Source organism: Quercus lobata, chromosome 12, assembly GCF_001633185.2.
Source record: "Quercus lobata isolate SW786 chromosome 12, ValleyOak3.0 Primary Assembly, whole genome shotgun sequence".
In the NCBI taxonomy this organism is placed as follows: Eukaryota; Viridiplantae; Streptophyta; class Magnoliopsida; order Fagales; family Fagaceae; genus Quercus; species Quercus lobata.
Window position 1 is genome coordinate 23,800,075 of NC_044915.1, and position 25,115 is coordinate 23,825,189.

General features: G+C 33.8%; 2 protein-coding genes across 2 annotated transcripts; one reads left to right on the forward strand and one right to left on the reverse strand.

Moving 5' to 3' along the window:
* The first annotated feature begins 11,314 nt into the window (after positions 1–11,314).
* On the forward strand, positions 11,315–14,887 carry LOC115971759 (rho GTPase-activating protein 2). Its single transcript, XM_031091788.1, has 4 exons — positions 11,315–11,900; positions 13,114–13,234; positions 13,326–13,676; positions 13,885–14,887. The coding sequence occupies exons 1-4, from the start codon at positions 11,578–11,580 to the stop codon at positions 14,488–14,490; spliced, it is 1,401 nt and encodes a 466-aa protein (XP_030947648.1). The 5' UTR covers positions 11,315–11,577; the 3' UTR covers positions 14,491–14,887.
* A 1,192-nt stretch (positions 14,888–16,079) lies between these two features.
* Positions 16,080–16,912, reverse strand: LOC115972493 (nucleolin). The gene has a single exon (XM_031092802.1). It carries the CDS (start codon positions 16,830–16,832, stop codon positions 16,359–16,361), a length of 474 nt encoding a protein of 157 aa, XP_030948662.1. The 5' UTR covers positions 16,833–16,912; the 3' UTR covers positions 16,080–16,358.
* Between the last annotated feature and the right edge of the window lie 8,203 nt (positions 16,913–25,115).

Consider the following 25,115-nt stretch of genomic DNA (forward strand, 5'->3'; position numbering starts at 1 on the left):
ACATAGAATATCTTGGAGATATTATCTTGTAGCTATTAGTTTAGTAGTTTTTATATTGTAGTTTTGTATATAGCTGTGCTTGTATTACACGGGTGTAGATATTACATAGCATACTTAGTTAGTTAGGCCACTTGTCATGTTTGTATTGCTTGATTGTATTGCATGACTTGGTCATTTGGTTGCTCTGTTTCTGCTATATAAAGAAACAGAGTCAGTTATTTTAATATATACAAAATCATTTTTCTCACAGCTCAGAATGTTCATTCTCTCTCTCTGCATGCCTTCACGTCTCTGCATGCTTTCCGCCATTGCTAAACTTTCTTCGAGCTTGCATTCTTGATTTCAACATGGTATCAGAGCTGAACTAGATCAGAGAATCGGTTCAAGTCTGGTATTCTCTGATTCTTCCTAGTTCAATTTCGTTTTCTGATTTCTTGGTACTTCTTTCAAATCAATTAGAAATTTCCTTCATTGTAATTCTGATTGATTCTTGCGCTAAGTTCATCACTCTCTAGATCTTGATTTCTTTAGCATATTGAAATCTAGATTCTTTTTCTTGATAATTGGAAATTGATTTCTTTCCAATCTTAGGGTTTCAATTCCTGATTTGTAGTGAGTTCATCAAGATTGTAAATTGAATCTTGATTTGATTTCTTAGGGTTTCAATTCCCAATTTGCTATTCTCTGTTGTGATTTCATCAAGATTGTATATTGAATCTTGATTTGATTTGGTTGTACATCATATCACTGCATTCATTGTTCTTTGAAGAATTCTCTGGAAAGTCTAGTTTTTTTTCTTTTGCCAATTCTTGTTTGGGACTTTGTATCTTCATCATTGTACTAAGTATGACTGAAAGTACATCTAGTGCAACTGCTCGTACTGTCCAGCCTTGGGAAAATTCCTCTAGTCCATATTTCTTATCCAATAGTGATAATCTTGGTGTTTCATTGGTCGTTCAACCTTTTACTGAGGAGAATTATAACACTTGGAGTAGGGCTATTCTAATCTCTTTGGACGACAAGACCAAACTAGGGTTCATTGATGGCTCAATTTCTAAGCCACAATCCATTGACCATCCTCTGTACATAACTCGGTGTAAATGTAACAGCACAGTATTAGCTTGGTTGTTCAATTCTGTTTCTAAGGATTTAATATCAAGCATAGTGTATTTCAGGACTGCAAGAGAGGTCTGGCTTGACCTACAATACAGGTTTGGACAAGGCAATGGTCCTAGGATCTTCGAATTAAGGAAGGAAGTTAGCTCTTTAACTCAAGAGGATTTAAGTATCAATGCATACTACACAAAGTTTAAGGGTCTTTGGGATGAATTTTCTACCTATAGAACCTGTACTTGTGGACACCATGTGGAGGATTGTACTATGTCATTCTTGATAGGACTGAATGAGACTTATACTGCAATCAGAGGTCAAATTCTTCTTATAGATCCCATGCCTCCTTTGAGTAAGGTTTTCTCTCTTTTGCTTCAAGATGAGAAGCAAAGAAAGGTTAGTGCTGGGAAGAAGGTTTTGACTGACACAGTAGCTGCATTGGCAACATTGGGACCCAAGTCTGGTGGTAATGTCAAGAATTTCAATAAGTCAAGGACTGGCAGACCTCAATGCACTCACTGTGGTGCTATGGGACATGTAGTTGATAAATGTTACAAACTACATGGTTACCCTCCTGGGTACAAGTTCAATATCAAGTCTCAAACCTTTGCAAGCAATCTAGTTACAACTGAGGATATCTCTAATGAACCTGTCTCCCTCACCAGAGCTGAGTATTAACAACTGGTTGGTTTACTGAATTCGCAATGTCATTTTGGTACTCAAGCCCCACCAAAAGCAAGTTTGGCCACTACCCATCAGGTTGCTAGCATCATAACTCAGCCTTCTCTTGTTTCTCAACCTCCATTTGGTTCTCAAGGTCAAGAGTTGTCAGGTATCTAGTTTTCTCCATCCTTTGAGTATTCAGTTTTCTCTTCCAGTGTCAATACTTCACATATAAGCTCCATTGATTGGATTATTGACAGTGGAGCTACTGACCACATGGTTCATTCTCTTCATTTTTTCAAGTCCATTACTTCTTCTATTCAGATTTCTGTTAGATTACCTAATGGTGATATGGTCAAGGTGACTCACATAGGCACTGTTCAAGTTTCTGCATCTTTACTCTTAGAAAATGTTCTTTGTATTCCTAGTTTCTCTTTCAACCTTATTTCTATTAGCAAACTGACCCAGAATTCTTCTTGTTGCTGTATATTTCTCTCCAATTTTTGTTTTCTCCAAGACTTACAGCATTGGAAGATGATTGGATTGGGTAAAAAGCAAGGAGGCCTTTACACACTGCAGTGCACTTCACAGGTCACTCTACCAGATTTTGTTTCTGAGGCATTGTCTATGTTGTCATCATGTTTTCATGGCAAAAGTGTTAATTCTTGTAGTCTTGATTCTTCTAATAGTGTTTTTAGGCTATGGCACTATAGATTAGGACATCCGTCTTCACAAAGATTGACTTTGTTGAATAATATTGTACCTGATATCAAATCTTGCAATAATTCTAAGCCTTTTGACTATCACATTTGTCCTTTAGCTAAATAGCACAGATTGCCTTTTACTCATTCTTCTAGCATTTCTTTATCTTGCTTTGATTTGGTTCATGTTGACATTTAGGGATCATATTCCACTCCTTCCCTGAATGGATCAAAGTATTTTCTCACTTTGGTTGATGATCACAGCAAGTGTACTTGGGTATATTTGTTGAAGCACAAGTCTGATGCTTCTACCTTAATTCCATCCTTCTTTCATATGATTTTGACCCAATTTAATGTTCCTATCAAAGTGTTTAGGTCAGACAATGGACCTGAATTTGCCCTTTCTTCCTTTTATGCTTCTAAGGGTATCATTCATCAACTGTCTTGTGTTGAAACTCCACAGCAAAATGCTGTGGTTGAAAGAAAATATAGGCATCTTTTAAATGTTGCTAGAGCCTTAAGATTTCAGGCTAATTTGCCTTTGAAATTTTGGGGGGATTTTGTCTTGACAGCAACATATCTCATTAATAGGCTTTCTAGTCCATTGTTACAAAATCTTACTTCTTATGAGAAACTCTTAGGTCATCCTCCTACCTATGATCATCTTAAGTCTTTTGGTAGTCTGTGTTATGCTTCAACTTGAACTATACATAAAACAAAATTTGATCCTAGAGCTAAAGCGTGCATTTTCATTGGCTATCCTTTTGGTACCAAAGGTTATAAATTGTATGATTTAGCTTTTAAAACTATTTTCTTGTCTAGGGATGTCATTTTTAAGGAGTTCATTTTCCCTTTCAAACATTGGACTTCTAAACCTGTCATATCTTCTACTTCCAATTCTTCTCTTATATTTCGACCTCAAAATTCGATTATATTCCTCCTACTGTTTCTGTAGAATTTTCTCTTCCTTTCTCTTCTGTTGATCCTGTTGTTCCCCTAGATGAATTTCCTAACCTTGTGCATTCTGATTCAGCTCCTTCTCCATCTGTTTTTGTTCATTCTAATCATAATGAACTTCTTGATCCTATTTCTTCTCCTGTATCTGAGTTACCACTTGTTAGAAGGTCTTCTCGACCTCATAAGCCACCTTCATATCTTCATGACTATCATTGTAATCTTACATCTGCTCATGTGTTGGCCACTGTTTCTCTACCTCAATCTCATGATTCTTCTATTTCTGACAGTCCAGGTATTCTTTACCCTCTTTCTTCTACTCTTTCATATAATAGATTGTCTACTTCATGTAAGGCTTTTGCCATTGCTTTGACTGTTACCAAGGAACCTACCTCTTATGCTCAAGCCTTGACTGATCTTTTGTGGCAAGCTGCTATGAAGGTTGAGATTGATGCTCTTCAAGCTAACAACACTTGGGTTATGATCAAACTTCCTCCTAGCAAGGTTCCCATTGGCTGCAAGTGGGTATACAAGATTAAACTCAAGGCAGATGGGTCTATTGAGAGATACAAGGCAAGACTAGTTGCAAAAGGATTCACTCAAGCTAAGGGCATTGATTATTATGAGACTTTCTCTCCTGTGGTGAAGTTTGTGACTGTTAGAACATTGTTAACTCTTGCTATTGTTTATGGTTGGCATCTCTCTCAATTGGATGTCAACAATGCCTTTCTTCATGGGGATTTAGATGAGGAGGTGTACATGGTTCCTCCACCTGGATTTGACAGTAAGAGGGAGGTCTGTAAGCTCATAAAGTCTCTTTATGGACTCAATGCAAGCTAGTAGACAGTGGTTTGCTAAGTTGTCTGCTACTATCATTACTGATGGTTTCATCCAATCCAAATCTGACTATTCAATCTTCACCAAGGTCCACAAAGGTTCAATCATCATTTTGCTAGTGTATGTTGATGACATTCTTATAGCTAGTAATAATGTGGATGTTGTCAACACCTTCAAGCTTTTCCTAGACAACAAATTCAAGCTAAAAGATCTTGGCACTTTGAAGTATTTCTTAGGCCATGAAGTTGCTAGAACCGAGAAGGGTATTAGTTTATGTCAAAGGAAATTTACCTTGGAGTTGTTGTCTGATACGAGTTTGCTAGCTAGCAAGCCTGCTAATGTGCCAATGGAGCAGTCTGCCAAATTCAGTAGTTCAATGGGAAAGGATGTTTCTGATTCTTCCTTGTACAGAAGGTTGATAGGTAAATTACTCTATTTGACACTCACCAGACTAGACATATGCTATTCAGTACACAAACTTAGTCAGTTCATGAGTTCTCCCAAAGTGCCTCATTTGTAGGCAGCTTATAGAATTCTTAAATATCTAAAGAAGACTCCAGGTCAGGGGTTGTTTCTCTCTGCAAACTCAGAATTGAAGCTTAAGGCCTACTGTGATGCTGACTGGGTAGCATGTCCAGATACTAGAAGGTCTATATCAGGTTTTTGTGTCTTTCTTGGTGAGTCTTTGATTTCTTGGAAGTGTAAAAAGCAACAAGTTGTATCAAGATCTTTAACAGAATCTGAGTACAGATCAATGGCTACAGTCACAAGTGAAGTTGTTTGGTTGATAGCTTTGCTCAAGACTTTTGGACTAGAGCACAATCATGCAGCTTCCCTTTACTGTGATAACAAGGCAGCTATTTATATTGCTGCAAATCCAGTTTTCCACAACAGAACAAAGCACATAGAAATAGACTGCCACTTCATCAGAGCAAAATTCAAGCTGGAGTGATCAAAACTTTCCATGTACCTACTAGACACCAGATTGCAGATTTCTTTACTAAGGCACTCGGGTATAAGCAATTTCATTATCTATTATCCAAGATGAATCTAGTCAACATATATAGTTCATCTTGAGGGGGAGTGTTGAATATTTTGTAAATATTTGAGTCTTGTAGATATTTGTCACATAGAATATCTTGGAGATATTATCTTGTAGCTATTAGTTTAGTAGTTTTTGTATTGTAGTTTTGTATATAGCAGTGCTTGTATTACACGGGTGTAGATATTACAGAGCATACTTAGTTAGTTAGGCCACTTGTCATGTTTGTATTGCTTGATTGTATTGCTTGACTTGGTCATTTGGTTGCTCTGTTTCTGCTATATAAAGAAACAGAGTCAATTATTTTAATATATACGAAATCATTTTTCTCAAAGCTCAGAATGTTTATTCTCTCTCTCTGCATGCCTTCACGTATCTGCATGCTTTCCGCCATTGCTGAACTTTCTTCGAGCTTGCATTCTTGATTTCAACATTCTTCTTCTTGTATGAAAAACATAATGGCAAATGGCAAGCTCATAGTCAAAGAGCTCAGTTAATTGGGTCTTTAATTGTATACTTATAATTAATTAAGACTACATAAAACTAGCTCATTCCAGAGGCCCCTTGATACTTAATCCATTTATGTATTAGCAGAGATGACCCCTCAGGGAGAGCCAGAGGGAAGTGTTGCTAGTTGTACAAGAATATTGGACCTGGCAAACTTTTAACAATTAGAAACATATATAGTACTTGGTCCAAGTTCCAAATTCCAAATCACAGTGATGGGTTTGGTAAGATCAAAGATGGCTTACCTAAGGCTATGCCCTACTTCATTCTTGTGAAGAGGAGGAAATTTAGGAGAGTCTACTAACTTTTGGCCAAACTAAGGGTTTCTTAACCTAGTAAAGCAGTTGTATGTTCAATCCTTTTCTATAGACTATGGAGAAAACTTAGATTTGAATCTAATAATTTCTTCCTTACTTGAAAAATAATAATAATAATAATGTTTGGACTACAACAGTTTACAATTTCTGTCATAACTTGCCATGTTGCGAATTGTGAACAGTAGAAGAAAAAGTGATAGATCCATTCATAACTCACCATGTGGAGAGTTATGGCAAAAATTATATAAATTATTGTGGTCTTCACTAGCATTTTTCAAAAAAGAATAATGGTCAAATACTCTAGTTAGTAGTACTCTATATTTTTTGGCATTAAACTCAACAAATTGTGGGTTTTAATACTTAATCTTAAATCTTACCCCATAGATCTGTGGCAATAATGCATGTATAATCCTACTCCTTTTACTGCCAAAGGAAAACTCATTTTTCCTTTAACCCCAACTACTCATCATTATGCTTATCTATAATAATACATAAAGAGTAATAAGCAATGTATATAAATAAGCAACTTAAAAAATGATCCTTCGTTGATTAAGTTGCTTTAAAAAAGCATAGTTTTCTTTTCTAAAATTTGGAAAGCAATGCAGATATATGATGTGCCTTAAAAGTAGATTTAAGTCGATAATTAAATGTGTTAAGTTTGTTGTTAGGAAATTGAGAGAGATATAAAGAGAAAGAGTAAAGAAAAGTAGAAGTAAGAATTAACGTAATTTGTTAATAAATAATTAAATACTCAATATAAAGCTATGTGTAATAGCTAGCTGCTAAATCAATTAAAAATTCAGTTTTAGCTTTAGTTTATGCAAACTTTGTTATTGTTGGATCACATTTACGTCCACGCATTTTGCGTTTCAGTTTTTTTTTTTTTTTTTGGGACCAATGCTTGGTGCACTATTCATGTTTATAAACAGTGCAAATAAACAAATGAGCAGTGTTTTTTAGTGTGAACAATAACCAAAAATTATTATTTTTTTTTTAATTTTTAATTTTTAACAAAATAAACGATATCCAGAAGCACCTTTTGAATATAGAGAATAAAAATGGAACCAATTCTTTAAAAAAAAAAAAAAAAAAAACCAAAAATAGTATTGATGATTGATTGAACATCCCATAATATTAGGGAACGTACCATAAACCTTAACGAAAGTAAGTAAAAAGACAAGTCAGTGACTGTGTATAAGAGGAAGTACACAAAGGAGACAGGAAAGGCAGACAGAGGTAACGATCAAATTGGTCTCTAGATTTTGAATTTCTTTTGCTTTGAGTGTTTGGACTTTGGTCAGGTGAGATTTTGAAATTCGAATAGTAGGTTTTGGAGGGAGACAGAGAGATGCACGTAATGGAATCACATGCATAAGGGGGTGGGCCATAGTTGAGACCCAAACGGTACGCCATTTTGTCTTGGTGGCCCCACTGTTTTCTTTTGCCTTCTGAGGCTCCACAAAGATTCAATGGCTCCACATGAGCCTCTTCCAACCTTTCCAACAAGGCAACAATTCTGTACACACAAAAGAAGTTTTTTTTTTCACATTTTTCAAAATAATGGAGTTGACAAATTCTATTTACGCAGATGACATTGCTCTTTTTTTTTTTTTTTTACTTATCAGCAGTTGTGATTTTTTTTTTTTTTTTGTGTGTGTGTGTGTGTGTTATAAAGCTTCTCTAATATTGGGTAAGTTAAAATTCTTTGTCTTTTTAGATTTCTAAAATTCTTTGTCTTAGCTATTGAACTGATCATCTTGCACATGCAGCATCTTTCTCATATTATTTATCTTATATGTAAAGAAACAAATTTTATTAATCTTGAATATATTTTTATTTCATTTATATTTAAATTATACCTAATTTAATCTTGTTTATTCAAATCCTATATACAATGTATTTTGTTGTACTTATGCTATTACTATTGTCTAAAACACTTGGCCCAGCAAAAAAAAAAAAAAAAACCACTTGGTTTGCTTAGTACTCTTAAGTCAAGTGATTCTCCATTTTCTCTTTCTTCTCTAACTTGTTAATTTTGAAATCATCTTGTTAGAGATAACAAAATATCATCAACACATCTTATCCCAAATTGTTCGCCATGGCTTTTTCCCATCCCAAATAAAGAACTCATTCCTAATCTAACATTATGCCGCTCCATTGTTATTCCTAGTTCCAACTTTGTGTTTGCCAATGAAGATATCATTTGCTTCATATGGGTATCATCATGCTCCTAAAACGAAATGATCATTCCCCAAGTTTTTATCACTCTTTTTAGGGGGTGGGGGATTGCAAAAGGCCAAAAGAAGAGTCCTGGACTTTTAAGCTTTCCCATCTTCATAAAAATATCATAAGTTTGTGGTAATTGATATTAAAAGTCGTCCAAAAGCAAATTGATTAGATTGCCCAAAATCTTTTGTTTGGATAGAACAGAACTGATGTGTTAGTGTGTATATGTTACGAATGAACTTTTGGTAGATTTTGGGCATAATGAGTCATTGTTTTGTTTAAGCTATGGAGAGAGATAGGTACGTACATGTGAAACATGTGAAGGAGTGGAGTGGAGCAGCACTGTCTACTACGTTGTTGAACTATTAATATAGCCATAATTCTTCATCTGTCAGCAACCAAATCAGTCGGACCCACAATTTTTTTTTTTTTGGCCAGAAAAAATTAAAAGGATTAAAAATATCCTATTTATTTATTGGAATGAATGTGAGAAAAGCGATAGTTACGAAAATTGACAAATATGCTTTTACATTTTGTGATTTGGCATCAATTGGGACAGAATCATGTGGTGAATATCAACAAAACTTTTTAGGAAAATTACAAATTAGGGTCACATTTTTTATCATGTAAGATTTGGGTTGGCCCAAAGTTCAAGCCTTTATGTCACAGCCTAGATTTTTCTCCCTCTTTTTTATTTAAAATTTTTTTAATTACCCAATGATACTGATGGGATTGTACTATAGAATGATATAGAGTCCAAGTATGTCAATGCCATTGGTTGAATAAAAGCATGAAAAAATTCTCAAAGATTTTTATAGAAAAGACCAACACCTAGCTCTCAAATCAAAACCACTAGTAGAATACGACCCCATTGTTCTAGATAAAAATTGACAAATATTTTAAGGAATGGTTTTAAAATTTTTTACAAAACAAAAACATAATCTATCTACCTTTAATCACGCGAATCATAAAAAGGACCCAAGATCATTGGAAATATCAAAGTTGTCTTCATTTGACTGGGCCAATCACAATCATAGTTCACTACTTTTTCTTGTGGAAAAAAAAATAAAGAAGAGAAAATCAAAGTTTTCCAACGGTCTTCCACAAATTCGAATTGCTTTTTATTTTCCAATGAAAGAAGTATGTTGTGGAATGGAATCTGGATTCTCTTGGAAAATGGCATTATCTATTGTCCATGCATCCGACGCTGAACGTCATATCATAATAATTTCTTTTACCAGATGTTATAATTACTTTTTTTTTAATAACTTTTTTTTTTGAGCAGTTTTTTTTTTTTAAACTAAATGTTATAATTACTTTATTAAAATAGATTTGATTGGATTAAACTCCTTTCTTTATGAGAACCAAAAAAATGCAGTCCTGAATTTAAAGATTTATTAGAAATAGCTTGAAGACCTTAAGTTGAACAAGAATTATTAACCAAAAAAAAAAAGACCCAGTTAGTTGACAAGTGTTAGAAATAGACCAACAATATCAATTAAGTTAATCAAGCTAGTAGTAATTTATTGAGCAAAATATTAAATAAAATATTCTCTCCCAAATTTTTTTTTTTTAAAAGAAGAAGATTAAATAAAATCAAGAGCTCATTAATGTTCAATGCAACATAGCAGCATTTATTTATAAATTTATATCTTCCGGTCTTCCTAGAATAAAGGTAAAATTATTTTTTTTTAAATGACCCTGTATTTTTTTTTTTTTATAAATTCAATGTTATTGTAGTTGTTTTCGTCCTTTTGTTTTTCTTTTTATCATTATTCGAGTCAGACCCGCTCCAAACATGTTATAACTAATGCCCTTTTGGTTGGGTTTAATGGTATTGCTTAAAACAGTTAGAGAACAAATTCCAGAAGGAAAAAAAAGGGTTGAGAGAGCCTAAAATACCTAACTAATTAATCAGTTGGATATACCTAAAATACCAATTGACTATCCAATTATTAAAAAAAACAAAACCAATTTATAACTAAAATACCTAATTAATTAATCAGTTGGATATACACATACAGACATACTCAAATGGCTTGGATAGTAAGTGAACTCCTATATTTTATAGATAAAGATTAGGAGTAAATTTTTTTCATCACTACAAGTCTGGAATAAACCCCAATTAGCTAGTCAGTTAAGCTAAGTTCAAGATTAGTTCATAACAACCCTAATCCTACACACCATGCCATAAGTCTAGAATCACAAAACTCTTTATATTTTTTTCTGGGAAATATTATGGATGCGGCATTGGTTTAGGAACTATTTTTAAAAACATAAGTCTAGAATCACAAAAGTCTTTATATTCTTTTATGGAAATGTTATAGATGCGGCATTGGTTTAGGAACTATTTTTAAAAACATTTTATGGAAAAATAATAAAGTAATTAATTTTTTTGACAATTTTTTATATTTTCCATAAAAATTGTGTAAAAACTTTCTTAATGTGGTTTATTAATATGACTTTTTTTTTCTGAACGGTTAAAAACTTTAAATAGTACGTTGTATTTTTTTTTTGGGAAAATAAAACAATACTTTATTTACTGAATAGATAAGGAGTCATGATACAACACTTCCAAAGCTAATGGCAAATAATCCTCCAACAAAATTACATCATCAAAAATATTTTTGCATAATGCGCAAACTATGTGCAACCGAGTTTCAAGTATGACTTAGATAATATGTTGTGATTAGTGCTAATTGCAACTAATAAAAGTGATAATAATACGATGAAAGTAAAATTTTTCCAATCACAACTTACCAGGTCCTTGATATTTGTTAAAAAAATATTGTGAAAATATAATTACCATTTACCTTGACATTACTGTAGAACTGTAAGTGGCTGGCATGTAATAATTATCAAACACAAGGTCAAACATTTCCAATACTGTAGATAAAGTAAACCCCTGAAAGAAAGATATTTGAAACGAGTGGCCGTTTGAACTTCAAAATAGTCTCTGTTCCATTTCAATTTCATAAATCCCAAACCCCAAAAACAAAAAATAAAATAAAATAAACAAAAAACCAAACTTGAATTCAATGCAACCCAACAAAAATCATTTAAAACAAAACAAACTCTCAGCCTCAAAATTTAAAACACAACCCTCTTTCACTTGCTTCACTCCTAGAACAATAAACATAAGACAGTTTCAGATAACCAAAAAAAAAAAAACACACACACACACACACACGCACACTCACGCTGGTTCTCATAGAGAGAGATGACAGGGCTTGTGATGGTTACAAAGGGAGCTGGGTGTGGTGGTGGTGGTGGTGGTAAAGGAACAAAGGGAGTGAAGAGCTCAGAGGAAGAGCAAAACCAGCTTTCACTGGTGGCGTTTCTAATGACTGCTCTGAGAAAATCAATGGTGGCTTGTCGAGTCGATAGTGGAGAAGATGTGATGTCAACTGTTCATCACATGGAGATCGGATGGCCCACCAACGTGCAACATATTACACATGTGACATTCGATAGGTTCAATGGCTTTCTGGGTCTGCCTGTGGAGTTTGAGGTTGAGATCCCAGGTCGAGTTCCAAGTGCTAGGTAATGATAAAGTTTTTGCCTTTGGTTTCTGTGTGGGTTTGGTTTTGTTAGATTTTATCCGGGTTTCGCTTGGAATGCTTGAAATTGTAGACTTTTTTCTCTTTCTTTGGCAGCTAATTAGATCTGACAGAGTAGTAATAGCAAGCAAGTTGATTTTATTTTGTTTATTTTTTAACTACAATTATGGTTCTTGGAGAGAGGAGATTTGCATAGGACCTGAGATTTTAGCTGCATTTGAGCAGACTGGAACTCAGATTTCAAATACATTTGAGCTGAAATTTCTCTCTCTTTTAGTTTAATATATTGTGAGTCTATGGATGGTTTATTTAGGGCTTTGAAGGTTGGGGAAAATGTGGTGATCAAAAGACATAAACCTCATTTTTTTGTAGAGTAAGTGGAGTAATAGAGAAATGACAATGCTGAGCTTTATGTTGTTTATCAGTTTTATTTCTTAGAAAATATTTTCTGAAGAAAAAAAAAAATTCTACTAATACTAAGCCAAACATTTCTACTAATAATAGTAATTTTCTGTATTCAAAGAAATTCTTGTATTTTTATGAGCAGGAAAATTTATGGATATTTGGGAATGTATTAGTCACTGGAAGGGAGTCCCAATTATATTTGGGGAACTCCTTTGAACTGATGAGTTGGGTTCTTGTTAGTGTCCCAGGCCTTTGTAAACTCGGTATAGATGAGACTGGGTTTTGCTTATTAGATTTCTCTAGCCACGAAATCTATGCAAACTGGATTTAATCCTAAATTCCTTTACATTTAGTTCCTATCAAGAATGTTTATTTTCTCTACTGTTCCATTTTTGTCACGTTCACTTTTGTATCTTTTGCTTTTCAATTTTCGCCTCAACAATTTGCAAGCAACTCAAATTGATTCAAAATTTCCCCCCTATCTTACCCTACTTGTTATCTATGAAGCATGGACACAATGACACAACAATTCTTAAAAAATTAGGACTTGATAAGGTGGAGATACCACAATTAATTGATTAATATATATTATATATAGTAATTTTATTTATTTATAGGCCTATTTCATGTTTATTTATAAATTTTCAATACCACGCATGCAGAAGTGTCCCTGGCGTGTTGGACACAGACTTGAAGTTTTGAAGTGTCCATGCTTCTTAGTATGTTATCTTCTAATGATTTAAATCCATTTTTTGTGGATTGTTCTAACTTTTTATTCTGAAATTTTGTAGTGCAAGTGTGTTTGGCGTATCTGCGGAGTCAATGCAATGCTCTTATGATTCAAAAGGAAATAGCGTACCAACCATACTCTTGCTAATGCAGGAGCGCTTATACTCTCAAGAAGGCCTAAAGGTACTAGTTGTTTGAATATTGTTATTAGTTTACTTGCATGTAGTTGCTTGTTTGATAATAGTTTCCTTAAGTGATTTTCATTTTTTTGTAGGCAGAAGGAATTTTCAGGATAAACCCAGAGAATAGCAAAGAGGAGCATGTAAGGGATCAGCTGAACAGGGGTATCGTCCCTGACAATATTGATGTCCATTGCTTGGCAGGGCTTATAAAAGCCTGGTTCCGAGAACTTCCTTCAGGAGTCCTTGATGGGCTTTCTCCTGAACAAGTTCTCCAATGCAACACTGAAGAAGAATCTGTCGAGCTTGTGAGTCAGCTAAAGCCAACTGATGCTGCATTGCTTAATTGGGCAGTTGATCTTATGGCTGATGTTGTTGAAGAAGAGGAATCTAACAAAATGAATGCCAGAAACATTGCCATGGTTTTTGCTCCAAATATGACTCAGGTAAAAAACCATCATCTAGTTAGCATTTTGGAATTGCCTCCTCTTGCTTACAGAAGCAGTAAAATTGAAATAATGGATTTCTTTTTCTATTTTTTGGCTTTTAAACACAAGAAAGATATGTTCAAAGTGGTAACCAATAATTTATTTAAAGTTGGCATTGTTTATCAATTTTGTTAAGTAAATTTACATTTTATTTTTCTTTGATTAGATGTCTGATCCATTGACGGCTCTAATGCATGCTGTTCAAGTAATGAACTTGCTCAAGACCCTGATTATGAGAACACTAAGAGAACGTGAAGAGTCTGCAACCGGAGCATATTCACCTATGTCATCTCGTTCATCTAATCAGCAAACTGACGAGGATTTTGACAGTCAACAAGAGATGGATATCAGCTGTGAATCAAGAGGACCAGCGTCAGATTATGATGATGATGATGATAATGTCCCTTATGAACACTGCAGTGAAGATGAAGATGAAGTTGAGGTGAGGTCTTTAGGTGAGATAGAAGAATGCTTCTTAAGACAATTGGATGAGAGTAATGACACCCAAAATAGTTTGTCGGAACAACCAGCAAATGATTTGCGGATAGAAGGTGTGGAGTCTAGTAACGATGGTGTGTCATCCGAGGAAGTAAAGAATGGAAATCCTGGTTTGAGATCAAGTGATGTAGAAGACTTGGGGAGTAGTCTTACAGCTGTGGAATCAAAGACTGATACAGAGAGCACATCAATAGGATGTGCAAGCACAGATGACATGGAGATGATGGATAGTATGGATTTCATTTCACCCATGCCATTGTTTGCATCTACTTAAACTCCTTGACTGGTTTTATTTGACCAGTGGTAATATACTTTGTTTGCTCTCTACAATCATGTTTGCTTGTGTAAATTAATACGGCAATGGGTGTGAGGCTTGTGTTAAAGTGAAGTAGGGAGTGTTTGCTTGTGGATTGTGAAAGAGTCACGATTCAGCTTAGGGCTGAACTTGTGCTTGTTCTTTATCTTTCAGTAGTGAACAATTTCTAACCTTGACATTTTCAGATTGGAAGGAATTGTTGTTCGAAGTCCAGTCTGTCTTCTTGTTTAACATTTTGAAAGTTTGTATTGAATTCTTAGGGAGCTTGATTTAATTTGGTCTGAAATTCAGCTTGTTATGTATACCTGATTGACATGTCTTGTATGGTTAGAATTCAAGGGACCTGAGTCTTCAGTCCTTGTATTATGCTCATGTTGGAGTCCTTAGTAGGAAAAATGAAAAACACATGTCAACGGAAAATGTTTTTGGTCATCAACAGAAAACAAATTTAATAGATTTCACACCACAATAAAAAATTTAAAATCATAACTTCTCTCTCTCTTTTGCCACCACAAACCAACTGTTTATCGTTATTGATTGACTTTTTCCCAATTGAAGATTTTTGCTCAAAACTGTTGTCTTCTCAGATACTGTTACATTTAAATTCCAAATTTGGGATTTCTTTTTTATTTATTATTTATTTAAGGTACTCAAATGATGCAAAAATATAGGAAATATTTTATCATCTAAAAATGTACTCTTATTTTTGGAATTGCAACCAGACACGAGAAACACGTCATTTATAGAAAATGTTTTTCATCAAAACGAACAGTGTTTTAGTAATTTTGGAATCATAGGATGGTAACTTACCAAAAAAGGGAAATAAATGGAGAAGAGTATCCTAAGTAACTACCTTTTAGGGATGCTATGAGGAATAAAATTGTGATGGTTTGTGTTTTCAATGAAATGCAATAAAAAATAAAATAAGACTGCTCCATTTCCTGTAGAAGATCTTGCTTTGCCAAACTATCTCCCTCATATTTCTATCAACTATTGGAAAAAGGGATCAGTTAGTTTAGATGCTCTTCAATTAATTAATTTTTACCAATGATCTCTCTTCTTTTACAAGTTTTTACCTATAACCCCTCATAAACATGTTAAATATTGAGATGGTGGAACCTAATCTAATCATGAACCACTTACTTGCTAATTGCATGTCATTCAAATTATCTTTTAAAATGATAATGCCAACCTAATATTCTTTGTAATCTGAGCTTAGATGCGGCCACTGTGTTGAATATGGAAAACCCAATTATCATCTCTTCACTGTGATGTCCTCCTGGTTGCTTTCTCCTCCACTATGTCAGAGAACACTGTAAGAAGTTTCTACCATATTTATTGCCTTCCAGTCATCTTCTTCCCAAGCTAATACACTGTCCTGGTTGTTAAAGAGGAAAAGGGCACCAAAGAATGTGATTTGATCTCCTAATGCAAAGCCTTGAATGGTCTATAGTTGAACTAGAACCAGGCATATCTCCCTGCAATACCAAGCTCCATTAAAAATTTCATTTACAAAGAAGGTAGCAATGTACAGCTCTTGAGATCTATGGAATTGGGCTATTAACAAAATCACCATAGCAAGGTTTCAGTAATGCATAAAGAAGAATATTGATGGCAAACATGCCTTGTATGAAGAGTTAAATGTTATCTTGTCTATTACTATTAGCACATATGTACAGTTGTTTGAACCTAATCTAATGAACAAAACCACTACCCTCTCATCCTCTCTCTTTCGAAAGCCACTCAAAAAGAAGAGAAATCCAAAAGAGAATTCTATGAAACAAACATAGAAAAGAGCTAAGAAAAAAAAAAAAAAAGGAACTTTTTTAGGATGCCAAGCATGTCTCCCAAAATAGTCTGCTCCTCTCTGCCTCATTCATCGAATCCTTACTTGTATCAACAGAAACACTTGATTTTTGATGGCCCATTAGCTTCCAATCTTGTTTACCAGTAGATTTTCTATAACTAAGGACCTCATCTTCATCTTCATCTTCATCTTCATCCTCTTCATCATCATCATCGTCACCGTCATCATCATCAAGAACACATGGTTGAATATCAGAATCATCAACCTCACTCACTCTAGGAAAATCAGATAAATCAAAGATACATGACTCCGCATCATCATCATCAGCCATAGCAATGTCTTGGCCAATTTTATCATCACCACCACCCTTTATGGTATTACAGTCACCTTCAGAATCTCCTGTTGCTTCAAAGAGCAAGAAAGAAGACACGTCCACAACATTCTCCAAGTTCATCTTCTTTTTCCACAATGAAAACAAATCTTTTGTAAACATGGAGTCTCTCTCTCTCTCTCTCTCAATGTTGTCACACTTAAAAAATTCTAAAATAATTTCCAAGTCTGCCTCTATATATACGAAATTATAAATAGACACTTAGAAAGATAATAAGAAAATCTAAAGTAAGAAGGTGGGCTCTCTTGTTTGACACTTTATTAAGTTGTGGTGGGCTGGCTGTCTAAGTTAGCCTCCTCAAATTGAACTTTTATTGTCGAAAACAATGGGAAAAAAATGATTATTTTATATTAGTTAATATAACGCAAGTAAACTGTATTAAAGTGTGGCTGTTCTTCTAGAACAAAGACAACTAATGCATGCCAAAACTGGTTCAACCCAATCTTCTAGAAAAGAGAGCAACAATTTATTTTGGTGGACCAACTCATCCATCTAGAAGGGAATTCCACATATCCTTACACGTGTATGGCACATGGTTTCCAATTATTATTGGACATTTCTATTCCATTTGATAATAACTTGTACTACACTTATTTGTTTGTTTGTTGTTATTATTTTATTTTAGAAGTTAGAGAACACAAAATGAGTAGAGGGAACGTTCATCAAAAAAAGAGTAGAGGGAACAAACTAGTGCAACTTTAGAGCGTGGATATAGGGAAAACCATGGGATTTGAACTTATCTGTTTCTATTTTCCTAATTTTTAGTGGCACTTGTTTGTCTTTTTTGTAAGCTTCTAGCAAATATTAAGTAGGCAACACAAAATCAAGTTGCTTTTTTTTTTTTTAAACGTGAATATAGGGATACTCGTCTTATTATTCATATTAGAGACCCAACAAAAATTCACCAAATTCTCAAATTAACCTATACTCTGTCATTACAACAATGTTTTAGATTTTTGGAAACCAGAAAATAGTTATTTTCCTGGTTTAAAACAGAATTTTGAAGACAATTGAAAGGATGTTTTTAATACTTAGTTGTAAATAAATTGAAAATAATGGACCTCATAGATTTGTCCAGGGATGGAGCCAAAACTTGAAGTTGGGGGCAGCTTTGCTACTAGTTGCGTGTAGTTGCTCCAGCTTTTAGCTCTATTGCTTAACTACTAAGGTTTTTTTTTTTTAATTTTTTTTTTTTTTTATGTGTGCGTTTCCTATTGGATAAGGACAAAATTATTTTGTTTAAAATTTTTTAAAGGGTTGAGTTGGTTGTTTTGGGTAAAATTGGTTAATTGGACTGAATTATTTTTAAGCTATTATTGGTAATTTTTGTTGTTGGGCAAACTTTTTTGGATTTGTATATTTTGTTTTAGATTTTAGGTTTATAAATCTTTTTACACCCTTTAAAATAAGAAAAATGCTAGAGTTACAAATGACCCTAGATGCAAACCAATAAGAATTTACTACCTTAGTAGTTTGTAAAAATATTATAGAAAAGTTTATGGTTATAGTATTACTCTTAAAAAAAATCAAAGATATTATTAAGAGAGAAAAATGTAATTTTATAGAACAAAATTACTAAAATTTATACCTATATATATATACTAATATTTTTTTTACAAAAAAATTAGGGGTGGGCCATGCCCCCCATGGTCAAAGTCTCCCTCCGTCCTTGGATTTGTCTAAACTATTCTCTCTCTTAAATTAAAGAGTTTTGTGGGGACCGGCCCAAAATAACAGGTTGGGCCTTAGGTCTGTCCGAGGACACAGCCCATCCAAGGAGACGATGTGACTCAAGCAATCCTTATTCAGACTCACTAGGGTAAAGAAAGCACTTCCGAGAAGTAATTTCTCCTCGGATAAAGCAAAATCCGGAGTAAAGGTACATCCAAGCCACTACAGCCCATCTTCTAAATACGTAAAAAGGAAGGAAACCCGAAATATCTCAGCAAAGGCTGCCATCGCCTCATTAAATGCATTACAACTACTCTCCTGGTTGCATTATCGTGAAGAAGACCCCTGAACAGTGCTACCTTGGCTACCGCAACTCACAAAGAACTGAGAGAGGTGTCTGATGGGACAGGTGCTCAAGTGGAGGTTTGGATGATCAACAAGTGTAAAGCCCAGATAATTGGAAAATGCCTATATAATATGTAGAAGTCCCCCAAGAGAGAGGGAGAGAAGACTTTAGCATAAAAAAGGAATCCTATGGCATTAATCTGTATCTAATAATTTGTATCCAATAATCAAGTTTTTAGCCTTATCATTTCTGGGGACCTTTCGACACAGTGGCATTTCATTCTTGTTCGTGTATTCCCTTAACCCATGCAACAAATCGTTTAAACTAACTGAAACCAAGTTCTTTAGCCCATACTCTACAAAAATTCATTGTGTTGGGCTTTTTGGACCAAGACTTGAACGACAAGGATTGGGTCACTAAATTGTTCTCCTACAAGTTTATCTTTATCACCAAAAAAAAAAAAAAAAAACCTTCTTCTATCTCTTAAATTAAGAAACTTGTCTTTATCATATTAAAAATAAATAACAATACAACGCTTCAAATTTGAAACTTATCGTTTAAAAAAAAAAAAAAAAACACATGAGCTCTATTGCCTTAATCATTATCCAAAAAAAAAAAAAAAAGTAATCTATACGTTCTTTTGTAAAAATTTTAAAATTTGTTCTTATAAGTGAGAGCCAAATATGTATAATGTAAAAATTATTATCTGAAAAGTAGTTTCAATTTCAATTTTTGAAAATTATTTTCATACTATTTTGATAACAAAAACAAAAATCCTCCTACCAAATAGGTAATGAAGTTTCACTTTTCTTTCTTTCTTTCTTTTTTTATGAGAAAGTTTCACTTATTCTGGATAAAAAAATAATAATAAAAAAATAAAAAGCTTATAGATGATAAGGAATATAATGTAACATTATATGTGGATTTTGACCACAAGTTATGTAGGACTAGGATCTATGTAATTTGTTTACTTGCATTGTGTGGGTGTTTCCTTTTTGGTTAAGGTAAAGCAACTTAAGACATTAGGTGGGGTAAGTAAACATTCATGATTTATTCAGTCCATGATTATCCATTTGCTTATAAAAAAGAAAGGAAGTTTCAATGTATTATTGGCAAAATTACTGAAGTATATGAAAAGTTATGGGTCACGAGTCATGACTGAATAATCTGCAATTCAACATTATTGGCTGTTGAACAATTTGGAAAATGGACAAACATGGTCATACATTACATGATCGAAACGTGCTTATTACACACAATAGGATAACCCACAGGTCCATTAAAAACCGATATATACGACCAAAAAAATGGAAAAAAGTTGTAGTTGAAATCTGGCAAAAATTATGTAAGTTCATCAATTTGTCCAAAAATCCATATCTGCTTGACTTTTGTGGCAGCACACCTCCAATGACATGTCAACTTTTGTACGAGTTTGCTTTGCGTTATTATATGTACAAACTCAGAATAACATAACGTGTATTAAGAACTAAAGCACAAGTAAATCACGAGGACCCATATAATGTAAACATCTGATTAAAGCAAAACCACTTCAAATCAACCACGTGTAATTGCTGTCCTGTTTGGTTTAGCAGACAAATACCAACCAAAGATCACAAAAAACTTGTCATGTTTTTATGATATTATTATGGATTTGGTTGAATAATTTAATTAATCTAAGTTTTAAGAAATTAAATAAGTTTTGCTGAATAATTGTTTCTAGAAGAAAGTTGGGCGCCCATCTCTGTGTTTCATACCTAATCAATAAAAAAGGAAAAGGAAAATAGTTTTAATTTTTTTTTTTTCATTTTTGGATATATCTTGATCAAAATTATATTAGACAGGGAGGTCCTACCTGGCATCAAGATCATATCCTACCCATTTCACAACTAAAACAGTATGAAAAGACCTGCTTCCACACATTTCCGCCAAATACAGCCTTTGTTTTTATGGCAATGCTATAGATATAAAATTTTGTAACCAATTTCACAATTGGTTAGGATGTCAAGTTATGATTAGAACATTACTTTCACGTTGACGCATCATTTAACCCCTCTTATTATGCACTAAAATTTTAGTCACCGGATTTATTGTTGTTTTGATTTTACTAGAGCATGTAATCTGCTATAAAATTCAGCATATTACATGCAAGTGGAACAAATTTAAAGGCCTAGAAGTATGATGTTATGACTCATGTGCTAGATAAATTATTTAAATTTTGTTTAGTGATAGAATATGGCTTCCTAGATGATGGATTAGTATTGTTATTTATTTGTATTCAAATTATTTCCTATTCATATAAAAAAAAAAAATCCTATATTTTAGGATAGGATTGATTCCTATGTTTTAGAATTTCTTGACGAGGTTATCTCTTTTTTTTTTTTTCTTTTTTTCTTTTTAGACAAGATAAAAATTCTACTCTAGTCTAATTTAAGTGTATATATGTATGAAATTCTCTCTTGGAAATTAAAATTCCAACCCTTACCCTTCACATCCCACAAACACTTATACTTGATAAGGTCATCTTATTAATGACTATTTATGTATGTTGAATGCATTAATGAGAACTAAGCATAAAATTAACCCAAATAGTCTATTATACTTTAACACGATGGTCACTCCACAGGTATAAGTGCTTGTGGAATGTAGGGGGCAAAAGTTGGAGTTCAAGTCTCCAAGAGGGAGCTTCACACATATATATACACTTAGATTAAATTAGAATAGAATTTCTATCTTATATTAAGGAGGCTAGTTGCCTTAAATTGACTAGATTATCTTTTTATTTTTCTAGTTCACAATATGAAGATAAATAATAATAATAATAATAATGGGGGGGGGGGGGGGGTGTCGGTGTTCTACAACCATGAACCATACTTTTAACCGGTTTGAAGCCATTTTCAGCATAATGCGAGGGACTGAAAATCCTACCCTTCTGTAATACAGAAACTGAAAATGCATTAGGATTACTGCAGGCAAGGGTAGAGTGAGTATCAAACCATGAATTGAACCCAAAATGCAATCTTTTCCCTATTACTGAAAACCAGTCATAAAAACCAATCTCACAAGCAATTCTATAAACAGGTTGCTTGGATTGACATCATAGAATGGGTAAATTCTAGGCTACACAAGATACCAAGAGCACCAGACTCATCAGCAGATAAGCTATCTTGAAAAAAAGGATCTTGGACCACCTTCAGATAGTTTCTAAAACGGTGTGTGTATCATTATGGGCCTTGTAAACAGTAATGATGCCCTTGTTCCTTTATTTTGGGAAGTTTGCCTTACTGATAAATGACAAGTTATCCGAAAAGCTAGAACTACTTGGTAATAGTTATTACAGTTAGTTTAACATTAACATCAGGTTCCTGCAGACAACAGTCACATGCTGCATGTTCTGCTGTCCACATCTAATAAATGAAGAACTTTGAAAACACAACCAATAGGTTGGAACTGACTAACTAGGGGTTGAAGACATGAAAATTTCTACAAAGACGTTGAAATAACTCCAGCGAGTGGGAGAGAAGAAAATAGGTTGTATGTCAAATTATGTAACAACAAAAATTCAATTCTACTGTTCTCCAACCATGTTATGACCAAATGCCTGAATCTGAAACCATGACACAAAAAAAGATTGATTTTTTTATAATGAACCAGATTAATAGATGGAATGATCAAACACCCATCACCAAAAAATATGAGAATGTGTTTCTAGAATTAGGGATAGGACAAAGTTTTCATTTTTCAGCATTGTCAAATCTTCAAATTATCTCCCATGCCCCCACCAACACACCCGGAAATTAAGCATCAATTAGGCGGGTGCGTTGCCATTTCAATCAATGCCAAAATACTTAATACCAAAAAAAAAAAAATTTGACTTTTGGATAAACCACATCAAAGTTCAGTTGAAGTGATAACAAGACTAATTCTTAGACAAGTGAAACAACATAATAGTCAAATCATCCCCCAAAAATTCAATTTCTGCTCCCTCATTATTGAACTCTGAAAAAGACTAAAAGATGGCACTCCACACTGTTACTAAAGCTTTATGATGATGCCAGAATTGAAATAAGCGTTTAGTACTGGACAGATGGACATTAGTTGTCTGGTTGCACGGCTAAGATAAAACACCTGTACAAATATTGAAGAGGACAAACTATTAAAACTATGCAACTCTTTTTTTTTTTTCTTTTTTTTCTTTTTTTTGGTACTAACTATATTAAAACATGCAACTAAAGCAGAGGAAAAGCTGAATTATATTTTGATTCAAAACAAACCCCAAAAAGACTATCATATTTGGCATTTCAATACCATAAAGTTAAAAATATGCAAATATGGCCAGTACAATGAAAAACTTGAAACTACATTTAGCTGCTGGTGCCCACTGCCCACTCTGTCCAGACTTCTCAATCATGCTTTTGTATTATCACCCTGAATTCTGAGAAATAGAACCCATCATTCAATTTAAAAGACTAGGTTTCCGGGGTTTCATCTTCTTTCTTGGCTATACAATGGAATCCTCCCAAGTGCTTTTAATTTCAACATTGGTATTAATAGCTCTGAAATTTTTTCCACATGATCTTAAGCAGACGAATTGTGCAGTGACTGGTTACAGTGCAGACTTCCAAATGAACTTATTTCAAGTCAACCAGTGGAAGGCCTAACTGAACTCTTTACAAAGGAGGCAAGCCTACAAGAAGACAAAACTTTTTTTTTTTGATAGGTAAGAAAGTAATGTTATTTTAACCAAAAAAAAAAAAAAGTAATGTTATTAATAGAAAAGAAGAAAAGATACACAGCATTCACCGATAGTGAACAAAGAACAACAAAGAAATAAAGGAATCAAAAACCTATTCTAAGAGACAAAAGAAAATCAATAATAGTAGAACAATCCAAAAGACCCCAACACCAAGATCAATCGAAGAGAGTCCACTAACACAAATCTAACAACTGGACAAGTGATTTCTCAATATCCTCAAAAGAACACCGATTACGTTCAAACCAAATAGTCAACATCAAACAACCTATAACCAAATTCCAAATATCAGAATTATATTTCCCAAGCCAATAGTGCCAACAACATAGTAAGTCTACGACCGAACCTGGCATGACCCAATCAATCCCAAATAGCTAAAGCATATGCATCCACATAGAATAAGCTAACAGGAAAAAAATAAAAAGGTAATCCACAGATTCCTCATTACAACAACACATACAACAACGATTTGTCAAAGGGTGACCACGGAGCATAAATTTATCTGAAGTGAGAATCTGGCCATGAGCTGCTAGAACTAACATAAAAACTAGAGAAATCAATTCCAAGACAATTCAGTTCTTCCATGCTTTGTGACCTAAAATTTCCTGGTGAAATTGTTTTAATTGCTTAATATATAAGAAAGCAAATGTAAAGTCAACAACTATAGTTCCACATCTGAGCACTGTATATTATTCTGTATACACTGAACTCTAGATTAACAGCCTAAAACACCAACATGGAAACCAAATCTCCCTATAAGTGATATTGAAAGAATAGTTTTGCAAAAGGAACATCACTCAATAATACTCTGAAGGAGTAAGTACACAAATCAAGACAATATAAACTTGGCATGCATAATAGGGGGTGGAAAAGATACAAGATTCATCATAATGACAAATAATCAGCCTGATAAGATTAGAAATTCACAATTGAAGACCAGTTCATTTACATGATAATGATGCCAAAATTAAACGAACAGAAAGTGGAAACTAAAGAACTTCTGTTAAGGCCAAGGGCAAAATACCTTCACCAGCATTGAAAAAATGGGAGCATGGTAATGCTTCTCTTCATTCTTTCCCCCGTTGATATAGAGACTACCTCGGTCTTGCTTAGAATATTGGACTGGTTGTAGCAAGGAAGCACCAACAGAGACCAGAGAATGTAGAATCCACAATTGCCCTTCAACAGCAGTGACGTTCAGGAAGGTAAATACTCATTAACAAAAAAAAAATTACATACCAATACATGCTAAGACTTCAATTGAAAAAATACCTGAATTTTACATCAAATAAACCATCCAGGGAACATATATACATATATATATATATATATACACACGTATATTGGATAAGTAACCATCCATGGAACATATATCTAACATTTTCAAATAAATGACTGAAAGAGAAAGTTGCTTCCAACATGTAACTGAAAAAACCAACATGTTGAAACAACCTGACATTGTGATGAGTAAAATTGAAGCAGGGCAACTTACTATCTATTTGGTAATCTACCTAAATGGCTATGGTTGATAGTAGCATATGGGGAACAACCTGAATGTAAAAGGAAAAAATGTCTTCAACAGATACAACATGGACAAGCACTAGGGATCGATTCTAGA

Bases quoted from the DNA above. Each gene is read 5' to 3' on its own strand.
- LOC115971759 (XM_031091788.1), top strand. From the start codon at position 11,578: ATGACAGGGCTTGTGATGGTTACAAAGGGAGCTGGGTGTGGTGGTGGT. The intron at 11,901-13,113 runs GTAATGATAAAG...GAAATTTTGTAG, and splicing joins GGTCGAGTTCCAAGTGCTAG to TGCAAGTGTGTTTGGCGTAT. The intron at 13,677-13,884 runs GTAAAAAACCAT...TTCTTTGATTAG, and splicing joins TTGCTCCAAATATGACTCAG to ATGTCTGATCCATTGACGGC.
- LOC115972493 (XM_031092802.1), bottom strand. From the start codon at position 16,832: ATGTTTACAAAAGATTTGTTTTCATTGTGGAAAAAGAAGATGAACTTG.